General features: G+C 41.2%; 1 protein-coding gene across 1 annotated transcript in view; it reads left to right on the top strand.

The window, feature by feature from the left end:
* The window catches only part of LOC134863449 (C-myc promoter-binding protein-like), a 60,017-nt gene that overhangs the window by 12,102 nt on the left and 28,642 nt on the right, over nt 1-19,273 (top strand). The window contains exons 2-12 of the mRNA XM_063881975.1: nt 1,626-1,956; nt 5,670-5,916; nt 7,999-8,068; nt 10,331-10,500; nt 12,672-12,967; nt 13,867-13,933; nt 14,144-14,202; nt 14,536-14,680; nt 15,079-15,254; nt 15,762-15,862; nt 16,799-17,014. Coding sequence (XP_063738045.1) covers nt 1,646-1,956; nt 5,670-5,916; nt 7,999-8,068; nt 10,331-10,500; nt 12,672-12,967; nt 13,867-13,933; nt 14,144-14,202; nt 14,536-14,680; nt 15,079-15,254; nt 15,762-15,862; nt 16,799-17,014 — 1,858 coding nt within the window. The 5' untranslated portion in view covers nt 1,626-1,645. The remainder of the gene's footprint in view (nt 1-1,625; nt 1,957-5,669; nt 5,917-7,998; nt 8,069-10,330; nt 10,501-12,671; nt 12,968-13,866; nt 13,934-14,143; nt 14,203-14,535; nt 14,681-15,078; nt 15,255-15,761; nt 15,863-16,798; nt 17,015-19,273) is intronic.

The following is a 19,273-nucleotide window of genomic DNA, read 5'->3' as shown; positions in this document are numbered from 1 at the left end:
CTTGGGTTAAAGAAACTACAAAACTCAAAGCATTGTTTTGTTCCTCACCCCTTTTGTAGGACTTTTATGCTAACTGTACAAGTGCAAAGAAGAAGAATATGACATCATTTCTCTGAAGCCTCATTCTTTCAACTGGAGGTTAGGGCTCGTGAAAATATTTCATTTAGACTTAATAATAATTCTGGTTTAAAAAAAGCCAAAAGAGGACGATTTTAGATTTTGTCCTGCTCTTTTTTGAGTTGTCACTTTTGCAGAATTCTAAGTCACAGTGGGTGATCTTTGGCCCTGACTGAACCAGTGTGAAATCTTGTTTTAGTCTACCCCATTTGTGTCAATTACATTCAAATTATATTATATTATAGCCGGATTAATGTTAAAGATTTTGTGATTCAAATCAGTTTTTAATGCATATTTCTTTCATCTTTTTTATTCTAAAATCAAATTGTCTCTTAAATTAAATCAATGGGCCAAAAGGAGCCTTTTCAGATGAAGGCACCAACACAAACAAAGCATTTTCTGCCTCCAGCTGCGCTTTTATAGATATCCCATAGTTTTCTCCTCACACCATTTGTTTTGTTCTCAGTTGTGTCTTCGACCCCACATATTTTCAATAGTTTTGTCTGCGACTCTAACCTCACTGATCCTGACTCATTTGTTTTCTTGAAATGGCACTCACTGTGATCCCCACACGGCAAACCATCCGTGGTCAGTTGCAGAGCTGGATCAAAGTACCACTGAACTTTACCACAGGATCCACTGGAGATAGTCAGAGGGGGGTGCAGGTGTATGTTGACTCTCAGAAATGCTCTCCAATGAAACTATCCCAGCTGTGTAGCTCATATCAGTGTTGATTTTCAGGAGTTTTTCTGTTCTAAAGCATACAATCATAACTGTGGTACATTCAGCAATGATGTCCTGGCAGAATGCCACATTTTGTCAATGGAAAACTTCATGATTTCCTACTTGAAGGACAAACCGTCCTAACTTCTTATATCTTCTTGTACCGTCCAGCCTGTGCTTCTTAGAAATTGTGGCTGTTGTCATGCAGTCAGGACATGCCCTTCTTAGGAAAGATTAAGGAAACTACTGTTTGGCTTTCATCACCCCGCTTTATATTCTCCATGATATCACAAGGCTTCTAATCAACGTGGCACTGACCTATGATTGAGGCAGAATGTCAAATGTAAAGGAACACCTCACTGATCCCTCTTTAAAATGCACACTCAGGTCTGTGTAGCCAAACAGGCTATGGAATTTTTTTAATTAAAGAAAACCCGAGCAACATCAAATGTCCTTTCCTGTTAAATGCCACATGTTTTGTTAAATTGTCCTTGAATCAGGATGCTGAACCTTTCGCTGGTTTACTAAAGTCCGTCTGGTCAAAGGTTGTCAGATATCTGCCTGGACTGAAAATGGCTGCCTGTTGTAGCCCCTCTCCTCCTCACATTGTACTCTCTTTTGAATTGTCCTCTACTGGCCTCTCCCTTAGCCCGATTTATGACTGTCAGATTTCATTTTTACTGCCATAGCAAGGACGCAAGAACCGTCCGTACCTGCTACCACAATGAAAATCAATATCTCCCCTTTCTCTCTGTCTCCCTCTCTTCCCCTTTGTATCCATGCAGGCAGCCGGCGGTAATGGGAAATGATGGAGGACAAAGGCCCTCGTGTAGCCGACTACTTCGTGGTTGCCGGTCTGACCGATCCGTCCACGCCGTTGGACCAGGAGATCCACTTTGATGACGTGTGCCACAAGTCGGCCAAGCCTAAGGCGCCCATCACCGATGTGGCGGTGGTGATCCGTTCCATGGGCGAGGAGGCGCCGCCTGGGTTCACCTGCGTAGAGGAAACGCCAACAGGCCATTCAGCTGATCTGAACAATGGCGGCCTCATGGTGCCCCAGATCTTCCTCTGCTACCGGAGAGGTCGCGACAAGCCGCCACTCACTGACCTGGGGTAAGTACCCAAGAGGCTATGCTAGCAGCTCTGTGAGGCTGTAGTTACACACTGTGGTGAGCCTGATGTAGACGCTAACACAATGACGATGCTAAAATGTTGATGTTTAGCTTTGTAAAATTTCATCATTCTCAAACGTCTTACTTTAGCATGTCACACTTTTGTTTATTGAGCACAGATTACAGTGGAGAATGATGTGGATTTTACTCTTTCTTCTTTTTTTGCTATGAAATTTGGTAAACCAGAATTTAATCATCAAATATAAAGTAAAAATAAAGCTATCTTTTAGTTCAGGGACCACCAACGTTCTAACAATTCATCATGAGGAAGGTTTACATTTCTGAAACGAATTCAAGAACATTCATCCAATCAATTTTACTCAAGAACACACATTAACCTCATGGAGACACTAAAGTAAAAGGTCAAGGGATCACCAAGTAGGCTCATCAATGTCCAAACAAAATGTCAATTTCATTCTGGGTCACAGCAGCCATTGTCCTGCTCAGTTATACCTCCCTCCCTCATTTGCTCAATCCAATGCTTCACAGCCAAATTGAAGAGATTAAGGATCAACGACTAACCGTCAATAGGTGAATGACCGCAATTTGCCGCAGTGCTCTTTTCAGTCTGAACAGAATCGTGTTGAGTGGGTTTCAGTGTGAATGAGTTGTACATAGTAAAATCAATTGTGTCAAATCAACTATGGACAGACTTTGTGACCACAACACGTATTTTGAAGAATCTATTGGTTCTTAATTATAATAAGAAATGCAGCTTTGTCATCGCAGAGTGTTACTATATACAATAAAGGTGCTTTTAGAATAAAGCAGACTAGTTTTAAAGTTTTAGGGCATCAGAACGTGGATGTGACGAAGGACACCTTTTTAAAATGCTTCTCGATGCTGTATTTCTGAAATCGCCGTTAAACTTAAAATGTACTGAAATTGTCAAGGCAACTCAAATGAGTCATTGTAATAGAGTGCACAGAATCTGAGAGCTTACCAACACACAGACAAGGACAAACACACACACACACACACACACACACACACACACACACACACACACACACACACACACACATTCTGTTTATGTATTGCAACATACTGTGTGTCCATTATTTGCGTCATTCCTAGTAATGATCAGCTGCTGCTCTCAGCAAACACTCTAGTTGCTGTCGTGTTTCAAAGTTGTCCATATCATGTTGATTGTAAAAGTAAAGTGTTCTGCTTTGCCTAAAAATTCCTCCTGTGCTGCAGTTTCTACAGCGTTCACTTTCTGTCTGCCTTGCAGCCGTTGCCCATTGTGATTTTGACACAAAAAAGTGAAATGCGGCGAATTGCTGTCACAGGTGTCCTCCTCAGCAACATCTTTTAGAACCAGGGGGATTCAAAACCCTTTGTTGCGTCTAACAGCTCTGGGTGGCAGCAGGCAGGTGGTGACAATGCTAAAGAGGCTCATGTTGGCCTCTGACACTACAGCGTGCAGTGCTTATCAGGCACTGACTCAGAGCCTATGCTCAGACACTATCAGCAGCTTCTGTGTGCTGATAGTCTAGAGGGGCTGCACTTCTCAGACAGTGGCAGGATTAATGGGAAGCTGAGGTGTGACTGAGCACATGTCATCATTTAAGTGCCTTTTTACAATTGCTTCCTGTGACTGGGAGTTGTTGCTCAGCATGCAGATGGAATAATTAGTACTACCTGTGAGCAGTGGCTGAACAGCATGCAGCTAAGTACAGCTCTACATTTTGGGAACATATCGTTTTTTCAACTGGTCAACCAATCAATTTAACACTTGGTAGGTGTATTGCTCAGTACGTAAGGAAGGGCAGTGTCAATGGTGAAGTTGTTTGGATAAGCCAATCTCTGAAAGGCTGCAAGCAGCAATACTAGAAACCAAGCAATGGTCCAGTTTGAACAGGCACTGCTCTAGTCCAATTGCCCAAAATAAATTGTTATAGAAGACGTGATAATCCGACCAAACATCAGCACATCCCGGGGTTGCTTTACTAAGTTGCTGACAACTCAACAATATATTTACTACAGTATTTGGCGTTTTCCATGTGGATTAGCATCTCTGCCTCCCATGCAGGTTATTGTTTATTTCTTGGGGCGTTAATACATTTTTATTTTCACTTTTTAAATCAAATGAATTACAAAATATGATGAATAATTACCTGAAAATTTACATGGATCATTATTTCTTGGAAAATACCTCTAATTAGATATATTTCAACAAAAAAATATGACATTATCATGGCACCTGACAAAAGCTTTAGGTTAAATAAATACTTTTTCATTTTTACAATCATTTGTTTAAATACCTGTGTATTTCACTAAACATTAGCCTATCACTTTAGTGTGGCCTCAATACTATATATAAGAACAAAAACCTATATTAGAGTTGGTTCAGTAGCACAAAACTGTGCTGTGCTCACCGTGTTTGGCCTTAAAGCAAGCCGAGCAGAAACAACACAGCAATGAGTACCCAAATAAAAAGCAGACCAAATTTAAAAATCCCGCAGTAGCCTACTCTCAATTCTGTTTTCCCTTTAGCTTTTAGAGGCCACAAAAGCCCGGCTAGTTCCACTTGAAACAGTAATGGAGGATAAGTGCTTAATACACACCCAAAGTGGGATATTTAATGTTACTGTTACTGTTATACGCTGGAGTTCTTGTGCACTAAGTGGTGGTTTATGGGAGTGTCCTCTTGTGCTACATCACAATACTATACTGACAGTGTACTGTACACTAATCTAAATACACATACTGCATGAGGTCTGTCAGACTCAACAAACCCCAAATCTGTTACGATCTTAACTTCAAAATTGAATGAAATCGTCTTAAAAAAATATATTATAGACGACAATACTAACACAAAATGTGCTCCACTTTAAAGCATGGTGAAGATATAAGAAGGCCACAGTGAGTAGTGAGTGTATATGAATAAACAAATGAATGTTGTGCTGTTCACTTTAAATACAGCCTAAAACAAGTCGGCACCCACCCGACTGTATTACCATAACTTGCTGTCCAAAGCTCATATACAAAAAATAATGAAATCAGTGTCCGCTCTGTCACTTTGGTTTGGATGACGCTGGGGTTCCTCACTTGGCTGCAGTAGTTTTTGGGAGGTTGACAGTTACAGTTACCGGATTTTGAATGTCATTTGCATTAACATACAGTCGCCAAACCGTCATTCTTTTACCAGCTTATTTTATAATAATGAGTTAGAGTTTTACAAATGCCTTCTTATTAGTGATTGACTATCAAAGCACAATGTGCACTTGATATTACTTGTCATTTTCCCTTCAGTTTACACTCGAAAAACTTGCTTTCAGCTCTCTTGTTGTTGTGTTATTGATTTCACAACTGGCCCTGAGCTTGAGGTCCAGGAGACCTCTGTGCACTGAGCCTGCCACTTTATAAACCCATCGATCGCTCTCGGTTTTTTCATGAATCGCATCAATTCTGCTTTGCATTTTATGAGATGCAGAGCGGACATTAAGCTTAATCAACTGCTTCCTGTCAGCCCCTGAAAACTGGGATAAGTGCCGAAAGTTGGACTTAAACTGGGAGCTCCGCCTAATTGGCTCAATGAGCTCATGACTGCATAATGTGCTGATTAATTCTCCATGGTAATCACACTAATGAAGACTCTCTGTTGTGGAGTTTTGTTGGCTGACTGCCGTGTTGTGCCTCCTCCCGCAGCGTGCTGTACGAGTGGAAGGAGCGTCTGAAGCCGGGCTGCCAGCTCATCCAGACCACACCCGCCGGTCGCCCAGCCAACATCAGCGGCAACTCCTCCCAGCGCATCTATGTCACCTACCGCCGGGCCCCTGAGAGCCAGCCCCACAGCGCGCTGGCCCTCACCGACATCTGCATCATCATCCCGAGCAAGGGAGAGACGCCCCCCCACACCTTCTGCAAGGTTGAGAAGAACCTCAACAGCAGCATGGTGAGAGAGACGCCAGTGAACAGAAAACTGTACCACTTTTTATTTGGGGAGGTGTCCAAGAATTTTAGATTCTGCAATGAAGGAAGGCTAGAGAAGTAAACATCAACTATAGTTATACGTAATTTGAGTGGTTTACATACATAATCTTATTTTTACTGACAGGATTGGATCCATTATTGAGCGGGAACCCACACTAGCTAAAGAGAGCCAGTTTACTTAAAAGCTCAACCAACATGTAAGAAGTGCAAGATGACTTGGAGCCCTTTTGCAATAACCACGAGTAAAGCCGACAAATACTGGCAGATTCAGATGCTACCTTTGAGATTTAAAAGGATGGGGTCGTGCGGAAAGACAGAGCTTCTCTTGAGACTTTTGTCCTGAAACATTGAGCTGTTGTGAAGGTAAGATACATGAGAAGTAGGTTGCTTCTTTTTCCAATTAACCATGGTTTTCAGTGGTTTGGTTATAGAAGTCAGCCCCTAGGTGTCTCACTTATAACTGGCTTGTGCATTCAAGTATGGAAAATTGTGTAAAAGCATCCTACTTCGCCTCAGGTAGTATTCTTCTTCTGTGTGTTTGTACTGTTTCAGTCTCCTTTTTTTGTTGTCGAGGGAAGTCCCTGAAGTTTTATGGCGTCTTCTGTTGTGTTCAGTTAAATCCTCACCAACAATTTGCTCTCAGTAAAATATATGTTGGTATTTATAAAATTGCTGCAGTGACAGCTCTGTCTACATTTAGCATTAGCAGCCTCCTTTGAGAAACTATATGTGTGTGTATGGGGCTTTACATGTGTCTCCATGCAGCGAGTAAGTGTGCCAGATTCTACAGAGACGTGTGCAGGAGAAGTCAAGGATCCTACAATAAAAACGGGATTTAGCTACACATTTTTCATTCTGACTAATAGAGGAGCTTTGAGAATCTTTTTAATATTTCAGCGCAGTCCTCTGTGCTTACTTCATGTACTTCAACCTGCCCAGGGTTGTGAAAGATTTATGGCAAGTTTGAGTTGCTGTAGAGCATCTTCCCTTCACAGTGACTAATTGTTACAAACAAGATGTTTATCAACTGTCTCATCTCATCTCTCTACATGCTAATAGCTCAGTGAGTAAAGCCCGTTGCACAAGTATAGTCGGGCTTCTGGTTTCGATGTGTAGGTCTAAGCTGTCGGCGGGGTAATGAAAGCATTTAACAGTTAACAGATAATTACACTGACTGGCTTTATGGGGCATTTAAATGGAATATAAATGATAATAGACTGCCTTAGTCGACAAAGGGCTTAACTATTAACTTGTATTTTTCACACTCTCATTCACACACACACAGTTTGCCCAGTTCAGAGGAAAGGTTGCGAAAAGACCAAACTGCTTAGAAATGCTGCAGAGGAGCAGCATTTCTAAGCAGTTTGGCAGTTTTAAAATGTAAGGCACGTCACCTGTTTGAACGGCCAATCAGTTAGTAGCAAAGTCAGCTTGTGAAGTCAGTAAAAAACCCTCAATGCTTTGGAAGGAGAAAGGACAGGATCAGCTCATGAAATAGTTAATGTGTTTATCTCTTATTAGAGATGACACCAACTCTAAGACGTTGCCATACGTTTTTGAACATGGATCAAGATTTAAGTCTCCAGCTTAAGCATTACATCCGACTACATTTAGTTTTGAAACCCAGGTAAGGGACGATTAGCAAACATGCACTGAAAGGAATTATGTATAATTGTATACGTATAACTGATAACATATTCATAATATGTAGCAACATAGCTGAAAATCACTGTTCTCCCTGAGTTCTTGTTGTTAAAAATTCTACCAGGAGCCCAGCAAAAACAGGATTTTACCCCATGTTTTACATTTTTAAGCAGCTTTACATTCAAAACAACCTAAGTGTTGCTTTGAAAACATCCAGCTGACATTGTTGTGTGTAGTTTCTTTATATCAATGTCTAATTCCATTCATGTAATAGAGAACCTGACTGATGCTTCAAACTGGCACTTTTTTAATGCCTCCTGTTTCTGAATGGCCTTAAAGTGGCATGTGTCATTCACAACAATCACCACGCTAACTTTTTCTGTTGCGCTCTTGTCTTCAGTGGGGCTCCTCCGTCTACCTGTGTTATAAGAAGTCTGTGGCCAAAACCAACACAATAGCCTACAAAGCAGGTAAGCCCTCCTAATCCCATTACTACCTGTACACACAGATCCAAATAGAGATGTGTACCTCCAGTTCCCTGACATACAGAACATTACCATGTTGTGTTCCTTGAGTCACACTAATTCTGCCTGTATGACAAAAACAAAATGATCAGACAGTTGGATAGTCATACATTTATTTGAGATGTTATTTGTTGTTGCATTAGAAGAAATGTGGACAAGTTGTTCTAAAAAATAAACTGACTTTGAAGCAACATTACATTGAGACTTATTTGAAGTATATTTGTTGCAGCTGTGTGTTGTTCTACAAACGTCTCTAGAGAGGAGGCTCTCTTGCAGAGTGAACTGGCTGCATGAGGACATTCTCATTCAGCGTTGCTTGCAAGTTTGGGCTTGTTGAAGCATGTTAATGCCTCAGAATTACAGATGAGATAAGCCTCTGCACACCATTATTCTTGTCATATAATTAAGTTCAAATTGTGCCATAAATGTAATGGTATTATGAGGCTTATTCCACATTAAATCCATTTGCCTTTTCAATGCCAAACACAGCTGACAGAAGATTGTCACTTTGTGATAACACCGTTGGCTCTGTGTGGCTGTGTTTGGTCCCGGCTCAGATTGGCTGGCTGAGGTTTTGTTGTACATATCTTTAAAAATGCAGCAGACTGTGAATGGAGCGATCCTATCTGTTTCTGACTCTGGATGAGTCAGCTCACACAAATTCAGTTTATTTTCTACACTTCAGGCCAGGGAAAATTCAGCAGGCATCAAGGTTTGAGTTAAGGAATCAGACGTGTTGTGAAACCTCTGACTTTATTCCCAGACTAATGCTGCAACAGATTGAGCCAGAACTGAACAAAAGAAATACTGGTTTGTTGGTGGATACGTGGCGATGTTGTAAAATGTGCACATTTACCAGACATTCCCCAGCTCTCACACTGTTTCCCTCAGGTTGACAGGGCAGCGAATGTCCCTTTTCAAATTCAACACTTCAAAGTGTCTTCAATTATTTAACAGATACTTTTCCAAATCCACATTAGCCACTCTTCACATTGGCATATATTAGATTCACCACACAGGGCTGTTCTTCTTCTTCTTTTTTTCTAAAATAGTGGTAAAAAACACCAGGAGCCAATGAGAGGAGTAACAACATTATGCTTGGTGTTTTAACTGCACATACAGGGCCACATTGCCTCCTAAGTTACCGTATTAACACTCACAAGCAAAGCCCCCTTTTTAAAAAGCTCATTTTAAGAGCCCCATGCAATGCTTCCTTCAGATAAAAGGCCCCAGGGCTTTGTTTTAACCGCATGTATTTCTGTATTAGCTCAGAAGAACAACAACAAATGTGTCTGCTGTTGTTGATTACTGTATTGTTATGCCAGGTCAAATCATTTCTCAATTCTTTTTTGCACAGTTATTTGTTACATGTGTGACAAGCAAACGAGTGTTGCTTGTGTCAAAGTTTTCAATAACTAGCATGTCACTGGGGAGCTGCTTAGGGACGTTTATCAGAAAACAAAATGACACTGTAGCAGACAAAAGTAATGACTCAAACCTCTGCATAAGCTCTTTGAAACTTGAATTTAATGAATATCTAACAAAGCATCATAGTTCTAGTTGCTGAAACAGGTGTGCTTTTATTCCCTCGTGGGCCCTAATGGAGCTGTGCACTCGCAGGTGTTTTCATGATGAATAATTATGGCTACACTTTTAGCGAGATGTTTAAAAATAAAGCTTAACAGTCTGTCATTACTACTACAAATATAAATGTGTGCTTTAAAATGTGCACTAAACTTTTTTCAACATTCATGGAATTAACTTTCTATTTAAATATGTTGGTGAAGGGTTTGAAAGTACGCAGTAAGGCAATGCTCACAACACAACCCGTTTTCCTAAAGTTTGTGTTTGTTAATAATGCTTGTAGAATCAATGAGCCACAGTTAGACAAAGCCCAGGGTTAAGAAAGTTCACACATAAAATCTCTTCTTCATTGTTTCTCATTTGTGTCTGCTGGCAGTGACTAATGACCCAAAGGCCTGATTACCAAGCAGTAATGGCTTGTTAGAAAAGCCAGGCGTTTCTATAGAAACTCTGACTCAATAAAGTACATTATCATTGTGATTATGATGGATTGAACTTGTTTTGTTCCATTTTAAACTCTGGAAATTTAGCTGGCATCTAAATCAGCCCTTTAATGGTGATCACAGGGGGAAGGTGCACTTTGCTGCTCTCTTAATTGAGTTCTCTGTCATTTTCCTGTCCAAGGTTTATTCAGCAGATATCCAGAGGAGGACTATGAGTCATTCCCTCTGCCAGAGTCTGTCCCTCTCTTCTGCCTTCCCATGGGAGCCACGATTGAGTGCTGGCCAGCAAACACCAAATACTCCCTTCCCGTGTTCTCCACCTTTGTCCTCACCGGATCCTCTGGAGAGAAGGTAAACTGGATAAATGGATAAATACACACTTCAATTTCACTTTCTTTCTCATCCCGAAGAAGAAAGAATATCTCAGTGGCAGTGTCAGACGATAAAGGCTGCCAGTGACTGCCAGTGCCAGTTAGACCACATCCAGAGACTTTAACTGCCATCTTTACAGCTGACATAACCACAGGCCAACGCTCTACAGTGTGGAATAACAAAACCAAAATACTCTGCTCGCCCTAGGGGAAAGTGGGTCAGGCATGCATGTTGCTGTCAGGTGGAACCCTTCTAGTGTTCCTTTCTGTAGGACTATCCCATTTGCTAAAAAAACCAAAAAAAAACACAAATAATGAAGCAGTTGATTAACACTCATTATTTTGTATACATAAATAACAACGTTTTTTTTAATGCTCCCAATTTTTAATACACCCAAGGCAAGAGACACTATGTTTTCACATTGACCTCCCATTGTCCTTGAGGATAAACTGACTACGATTTCACAAAACTGTCTAATAGGATGATATTGTTTCTGCACAGGTAAATGATTTTGTGAATATATGCATGAGGGGGTTGTTAAGGGTAACACACATCTAAAAAATATCAACAATGTCAAGTGCCAATTGACCCTTCAAACAAGCTGATGGTTAATCAAGAAGAAGAAGGAACCCTTAATCGTCCTGCAGAGGGTACATTTAAATTCTGCTTTCGACCCATCCTACTGTGTAGAGAGAATGGTGCCTTGCTCAGGGACACCTCAGTAGGACTTGGTCTTCCAGGGTCTTGAACCGGGGACCTTCTGGATCCCAAGCCAAGTCCCTACGGACCTCGCAACCAGCGCCGTATGGGGAAGTTTTCCACATTGATTCCCTCAAAAGTTATCTGCCCAGCTCTTTGTGATTGGTCAACTGAAGTAAACAAAGGAGTCCAATCAAGTTACAGTGGTTTGTCCCACTGATCTGTACATCCATTAGAGATGCATGTACGTCTACAACATCATACGTGATTGTTTCGTATTACACTGGCAAAGGCAGGTTCGATTGTCATTATTATTCATAGACTGCTGCAGACCTTGCTTTCTGAACACACACACACACACACACACACACACACACACACACACACACACACACACACACACACACACACAGGCGTCCTCAGTTCAGTTATCAGCAAACAAAGAAATGGGCCACCCTCCCTGTCCATTTCGGGGGAACATTTTGTAAACTGACTCACGCAGGCAGCCAGCAGATAAGCCAGTTTGCTTTGATCTGTGTGTGAGTTGGGGGAGAGTCTCAGATATCCAGGAAAGCAGAGGGGATTTATTTGGCCTAATGCTGATGCTGGATGGGCTAACCGCTGTGTGTTTGCCCACAGCTGGCACTCATGGTATTGATGTTCAATAAAGGTTAAACAGAGGTGAACTGTGCTTACTGTATTTCTCTGCTCATCAATGTTTTGTCTAAGAGGGCCGGGAAGATTCAGAGGCTGGGTAGAGGGATACAGTTTGATCCTTTTTTATAATTAGTTCATTTGATGGATTGCCTTCTCTGGAAACAGTTACTGAACGGTTATTCTGGATTGTTCTCACCGCGTCAAAAGGCTGTATGAAGGTCAAGACTTGTTTTACAGTTGAAGTTAGAATAAGATAAAGGTCAGTCGCACAGTTATGTGCTGTGTTTGTGTTTGGTGTGTGTGTGTGTGTATAGATTCATTACTGTAGATTATCAAACTGTGCTGAAACTTTCATTATTAGCAATTTGAAGACTTCAATAGGGCTCCAGTGTTTCCCTTTCCTGGTGTGTATTATAGGTTGTTGGTTGTGCATGTATATGGTCTGCAAAGGCTAAAATCCAAAGTTCCCTCCAGAGGGAGTTTCTCTCCCATACACTCCCCCCCCCGAAGCACCTTAATTTGAGTGCTGTCCATGAGTGACATCAATATGTAGCACTCAGGCTTCTATTGGCTAACACTCCAACAGATTGTATGTGGTAGGCTATAGTGCGGGACATCTTTAAGTGGTTGACCAATCACAACAGGGCCGGCCAGCTAACCAATTCAGCACAGGCAGTATGAGAAAAATATAGAGCTTATAAAACCTTTATTTGAGCACAATAGGGCCCCTTTAAGTAGTAGTCCATGCCGTTATACATGTGCAGATACTGAGCTGTGTATCCGACATGTTTCAGGTGTACGGTGCCGCCATCCAGTTCTATGAGCCCTTCCCGCAGGTGTGTCTGACTGATGCGCAGCGCTCCCAGCTGGGTCTCCTGAGTCCAGATCCACTAAAACCAGACTGCTCCAACTGTACGGAGACATTAACCACTAGCCCCACCCGCAGCCCCACCAAAGCCCAGCGCTCCGTCTACACCAACAAGTGCATCTGCCTGCTCTCCCACTGGCCCTTTTTTGACGCTTTCCGCAAGTTCCTCACATTCCTCTATCGCTACTCCATCTCCTGCCCCCACGCCCTACCCATCGAGAAGTAAGCTATCTTCTTTTAAATGTTTTGCTTTTTTTGTTGCTGAAAGTGATTTTTACACATTGTTCTTTTCAAGTTGCAAAGTGTGGGGGTAGTCTCTAGGTAGTTCCATTATAGATGTTTCTTTAAAAAGAAAACTTCACCCTCCCAGAGAATGTACAGTCATAAAGGTTCATTTTCTATCCCCTGCTTAATAATGATTCATGGATTATTTCAACCACCTGTTAGCGGCGTAGGACACATTTTAACCTACATGATTTGATATTTCTTGCTGAAATCCACCCTGGGTGTTGTAGGTAACTTCTTCCCCAAAGTTTCTATGTTAACAGTTTTTGACGCTCCATTAAACGCTCAGTGTTTTAGATTTGTATATGATAGGGAGAGTGTAGTGCAGATTTTGAGCCAACTTAACTTTCAGTCACGTAAAATTATCTTTAGGAAACATGAAGTAATCTTTCAATTCTGGAACTAACAAGGCCTGAAATAACTGTTCTCATTTCATATCTCTTTAATCCTTTCTGACAATATTTCCTCTGTTCTGTTTGATGTTGAAAAAAGTCTCTAAAGTCACATTCTGCCAGGATTTAAATCGAAGATGAGCTCAGGTGATATTAAAATAACCAAACCTCCTCTAGAGAAATACCTCCAGTTTGAATGAAACTAAAGACAGAATATCATTCCTTGACAAAGTGTATCATTGTTGGACAGCTTTTACTTTACACTGTCAACTTTACTAAACCAAAGGAGATATGATCAATATGTGATATGAAAGGGAATCTGAGGCACTGACAGCAAAGCCTTATGTGTTATGATGATGATGATGATCCGACTACAAGAAGTGCATTGACTGACCTGCCGATTTCTGTTGCCTTACTTTGCCATTATTCTTTTTCTTTCCACAGGCACATCTCTCATTTTATGCACAAAGTCCCCTTCCCTTCCTCTCAGAGGCCTCGCATCCTGGTGCAGGTAAGTTTTAGTTGCAGGAGTCATGTGATGTATCCTGCATGTGAGAAATAGGTATTAATCATCTGGCAGACAGTAGTGTTGTTTTCATACAGTGTTTAGGAATGCCTGTAGGGTGCCGATTCTTTCTTCCGTTATGGATGAATATTTAAAGGATTCAGTGCAGGCATATTTTGTTCGGTTGGTTTATCTCACTCTCCAGCTTTTCTGCAGCTTTCCCCTCATGACAGCCTGATGCTGAGCCAGCCAGTGTCTTCTCCCCTGCCGCTCAGGTGAGAGCAGCTGCACACACGTGTTCTCTTGTGATGACAGGCCTATTTTTGGCTAAAATGTAATAGAATAATGTAATTTCTAACTGACTGTTGCAAGGATGCACTGTACGCACTGTATATGGTTAATCACGTTCTTTGTATTATCAATTTTGAGCTGCCTTCATAAACGTATAAACAGAATACCAATATTATATTTACAATTCAACAATACTTTTTTGAGTCCAATATCTGTTTAATGGCCAGAAAAAGTGAAGAGAGCCTGTGGTAGTTTCTCCTAGATGTGTCTGGAAGATTTTAATTTGATTGTGTTTTGCACATTTGTGTTTGTCGTAGCGGTGGTCGATTTTCCACGCTGCTCCAGAACCTCGGACCAGAGAACGCCGTCACCATGCTGGTGTTTGCCGTCACCGAACACAAGATCCTGGTCCACTCGTTACGTCCCGCCGTGCTGACCAGCGTCACAGAGGCCCTTGTGTCGGTACGTTTCTCTCTTCAGCTGCAGAGGGAGGTCGTTTTTTATCCTCTCACCTGTTAGCTTTAAACCCTTAACGCAGCCATCCCCCTCCTTACTTTTGTAAACTCCTTCTTGTTCATGGGATTGTATTAGTAACTGCTGCACTTTTTTAAAATGTTTTATAGTCACTGCATTTGTCACTATCAGTTGGTAGCAGCCTAAGTTATATACTGTGTCTTTAAGTAAAGGAAATCTGGTTATTGGCAGAACGCCCTCAACCGAATGTATTTACCGGTACATCATTTATTTTACTCACAGTGAGCTGTACTGCTAACCTGAATGTTCACATCTTTGAAATTGGCCCTACTTTCTTTTTTACCTCACCTTATCTTCCTCATCTTCTCCATCCGCCTCCTCCTCAGATGATCTTCCCGTTCCACTGGCAGTGCCCCTATATTCCTCTGTGCCCCCTGGCGCTGGCTGACGTTTTAAGCGCCCCCTGTCCGTTCATCGTAGGAGTGGACTCCCGCTACTTCGATCTCTATGACCCCCCACCAGACGTGAGCTGCGTGGATCTGGACACAAACACCATCTTCTAGTGAGCACTGAATACAAACCCTCCCATTGTTGCTGCTATATTATTTATGTGAAGGGTGATATCTGTAAAAGGACAGTTTTTGAGACTTGGTTGCCTTCTTACGATGCAAATGAAGTGGGATCATAGTGTGTAGGATTAACCTCAAGGCATTAAGGCATATAGGCTGTACAGTGCTCTTAGCTTAGAGCTCCACATTGTTTCCTTTGCTGCATATTTCATCCTAAACCACAAAACTGCCAGGTCATGAGTTCTAACTTTAGAGGCCAGACCGTTTTCCTGGAGTCTGGGTGAGTGGTTATTTTTCTAGTGTCAGGCTCGTTTTAATATGAAGAGAATGCATTTTTCTAAGGACTCAGGTAAGGTCAGTTATGGTTCACATCATTTTTTTTGGCCTCATTACCAGCCCAACAGCGTTAGGGTGGTCTTTACCCCCGGCCCGCCCGCTGATCATGTTGGTTTTGGCCTCTCAGCCTCTCCACAGCTCACTGTGTGCTTCTCCTTTCACAGCAATGAAGATAAGCGAGCCCTCACGTGGAAGATCCTGCCAAAGAAAGCCTGTAAAAACCTGATGAATGTGCTGAGCAATCTCCACCAGCAGCTGGTCGACGGTGAGTTCTGATCTGATAAAAAATCATTAGAACTTCGGTAGTCCTTCATGTATGGCAAAGTAAACTTTCAGCAACCTTTTCCATTCAGTGGTTTTTATTTCATGTTCAGATCAATAAAAAGTTGTGGTTGTTAAAACTAACTCTGAGTTGTCATTCCGTTGCATCCTCGTAAACACGATTCTCGAGGAACTACTGGAGGGACTTCCTTTACTGTACATTTGGCACAAAAATCCAAATGGACCCAAGGTTATATTTTTCAAAAGCACATTGTTTGGCCAACTCCATGTCTAATAGGACACAATTATAAATGTTTATTTAATCATTAAAGTGACAGATCCTCACAGATTGTTTTAAGCTTGATTCATCATCTTGAGTTTTTGTCCATGCAATTTGTTCTCCATTCAAACCACTGTCCTGCTCTCCAATCCACTAATTGAAATATTAATAATCCTATAATGGAATAATACCCTTGAATTACTAGTCTGCCCTGCTGTGGTGCTGATTGTATTTCTGCCAACTTTCTCTGCTCTTCTAAGAGCTTGCTCCCGGAGAGATCATGAAACCTGCTGCGTATCAAGCTGCATGAATTGAATCCATTAATTTCCGATTCAGTGAAGTGAAAATCTACCCACTTTCTGATGAATATTGATTGACCTGGCAGAGATGTGAGTGGAGATATTTAAGCCCCATGGACTTCGGATACACTCTGAAATCAACTCAAGTTTATTTTTCCTAATGATGTAAGTCTTACCCTTATTTGCTAATATGAATACTTACTTAAAGCAGTGCTCTGGTGTACCTTCAATACAAATCCTTTGATCGTGAAGATTCCACCAAAATGCAAAAGATGGAACAGCAGCAAAAGTGATGATTCAACCATTATTATGTTGACATGTAGAGATTCTAATACATACATGTTCCCTCTTCCATATTCAGGTCAGCAGCGTCCTGACGGGCTGCTGGAGCTGAGCATGAGTGATTTGTCAGAGCTGAACTGCGGTAAGAGCCTCCACACGCTGGAGCTGGAGATCCAGGAAGCCTTTCTGCGCTTCATGGCGGCTATTTTGAAAGGCTACCGCTCATTCTTGCGACCCATCACCCAGGCTCCTTCTGAGAAAGCAACAGACGCCAGCTCCCTCTTTGACCTGCAAGGTATACGGAATTATATCACTCTATGTACCTAACGTGACCTTGGTTCTTTGATAACCTGCAGTGCAGAGGGAACAGCGTGGAAAGAAACGTATCTGAGAAATGATTCCCACCACAGACTTACCACAGATGGTTTAAGCTTTACTCTTTTATTCCAGTAATCTGCAGAACTTGTTCACAACAAACTCATAAGGAAGATGAGGAAGATTGAGGGTTTGGTAGAAGTATTGGTTTGTAGTGAATAAACTATAGAAAGCCCATAATCACTGCATGATTTAGAAGCTTTGATTATAGTCATTCTAGCAGAAACTAATCAGAAGGAGCTTTGGCATGTTCTAACAGCTGTCCTTAAGCACAAAGACGATAAATGATTGTAAGAAGATGTAAGTGCATTCTGATTTACGATTATTTTATCAGATTAGTATTTCCAAGGTCAAGATAGACTTTTATGTTTGAGGATTTTAGAAATGTAAGTCAGAACATTTCATAAAGACATCTGTGGTCAATGTCAGTCATTCATATTTTGTTGGTAGAGCCCAATTTGGTTGTATATAGTACAATGTCAGAGGTGTTTCTACAGGCCCGCCTCTCTTTGGCAAATTTCACGTCAGTCTTTTTACAAACCCTTTCTACATACCCTTATTTCCTTAGATCATGTTTAAATCAAAGTTATTGGAAAAGAAAAACGTGCTGATAATGATATAAATAATTGAACGAGTTACTGATTTAAATGTTAAAATAGCTTAGGGGGAAAAGTAAATACTGAAAACCAGTTTGAGCACAGGAAATTACACATCAAAAATGTCAGACCAAAATATTTGACCCAAAAATGTTTAGTTTGTTCCACTTTTTCATCATAATTTATGTTTCAGCTATGACTATTCAGTTACAGTTATAATGCATCATTAGCGCTAATGCGTCTATGAATATATAAACTAAAGCCTGCGTCATATGTAGCTCCTTCCTCTGCAGCCGAACAGCTTCAGAAACAGATGGCGTTGTTTTATACATGAACTCTCATAAGTGTCCATCCCCAGCTCTCAGTAAACACACACACAGAGTGTTTGGGTAGGGAGGTTTGAGGAGTTGTTGGATGTTCAAGGCTGTTGGCAGACTGAAGGTTAGTCAGTTAGCGCCGCAGCTGCTAAATGCTCCCGAGGCCCGACTGTGGCCTCTGGATGGGAGCCTGTGAAAACAGGTTGACATCACAGCTGAAAGGAGTTAGGGAGAAATCACGGAGGATAGCTGTTGCCAAGGTTGCGTCCAGTGTGAGTTATATGATATAGCAAACAGGAATGGCTGCAGCACATTACATAATGAGTAGAGGAGAGATGTAACTGCTCCTGCATCATGTGTATGAACTCCTGACCATTTTTTCGGATCTATAACAACACAATTACACGGTGTGTTAATGTGCCTGTGTAGATTTCCCTGCGGCCCCGTAAAAATCACAGTTTCCTCTGTGATGTGATTAAAGTGCTTTCAGTCTGACGGCTGTGACTTCATACGGATTGTCTGCAGTTTCCTTTCAGCTTCACAAACTATAGTTAACGCTGGTATAGGGGTGGCTTATAATGTGCATTTATTACCGTCCAAGGTCAGGAATAAATAAAGGCAGAAAAAAAACTCAACTTTAAATGGACCTTCAGTGTTCTATAACTACTGTCTGGGGTTTTGAGTTTTTTGGTACCTCAAAATGTCTACTGGGCTCTTCTGTTGATGTTTTAAACCTTAGATTAGATTTAACTCAAATTAGTTGTTTTTAATACTTAAAGTTCAATCAGCTTTTAGAAAGCAAATTCACTAGACACTTCCCCTCAACGTTTTGTTGTTTTAGAGCTGTCTCATTCAATGAAGATCATGTGTATTAAAAGTTTAAAAGCAGTTACTAAACAGATTTTGAGGTGAGATGGTTTTGTCAACCAGTAATCCGTAGTTCTTGTTTATCAGCACAGCTCTCTGTTCTGCTTGTCTTTTTGAAATAATTTACAATGTTATTCTCAAATATGACTCAGATGTTGTTAGTTGGTTAATTGCAGCCAGTGTCAATGTTAAAAAAAACAACCACTGGGCCCCTCTGGGGCATCTCAAAGTTGTAGTTTTTCTAATTGTGTAGGGAAAAAAACTAGGCTAGAGGCCTATATTCTGTGTGTAAGTGCGTTCAACTTAGTGATACAGCAATGCTTCAACCAGGAAATGAATGTGGCGAAATTCAACCAACGTTTTTATTTTTTATGAATAATTAATTATTCAACCCATAAT

Source organism: Eleginops maclovinus, chromosome 4, assembly GCF_036324505.1.
Source record: "Eleginops maclovinus isolate JMC-PN-2008 ecotype Puerto Natales chromosome 4, JC_Emac_rtc_rv5, whole genome shotgun sequence".
In the NCBI taxonomy this organism is placed as follows: Eukaryota; Metazoa; Chordata; class Actinopteri; order Perciformes; family Eleginopidae; genus Eleginops; species Eleginops maclovinus.
The sequence above is the reverse complement of the archived record's forward strand: the minus strand, read 5'-3'. Positions and strand labels throughout refer to the sequence as shown.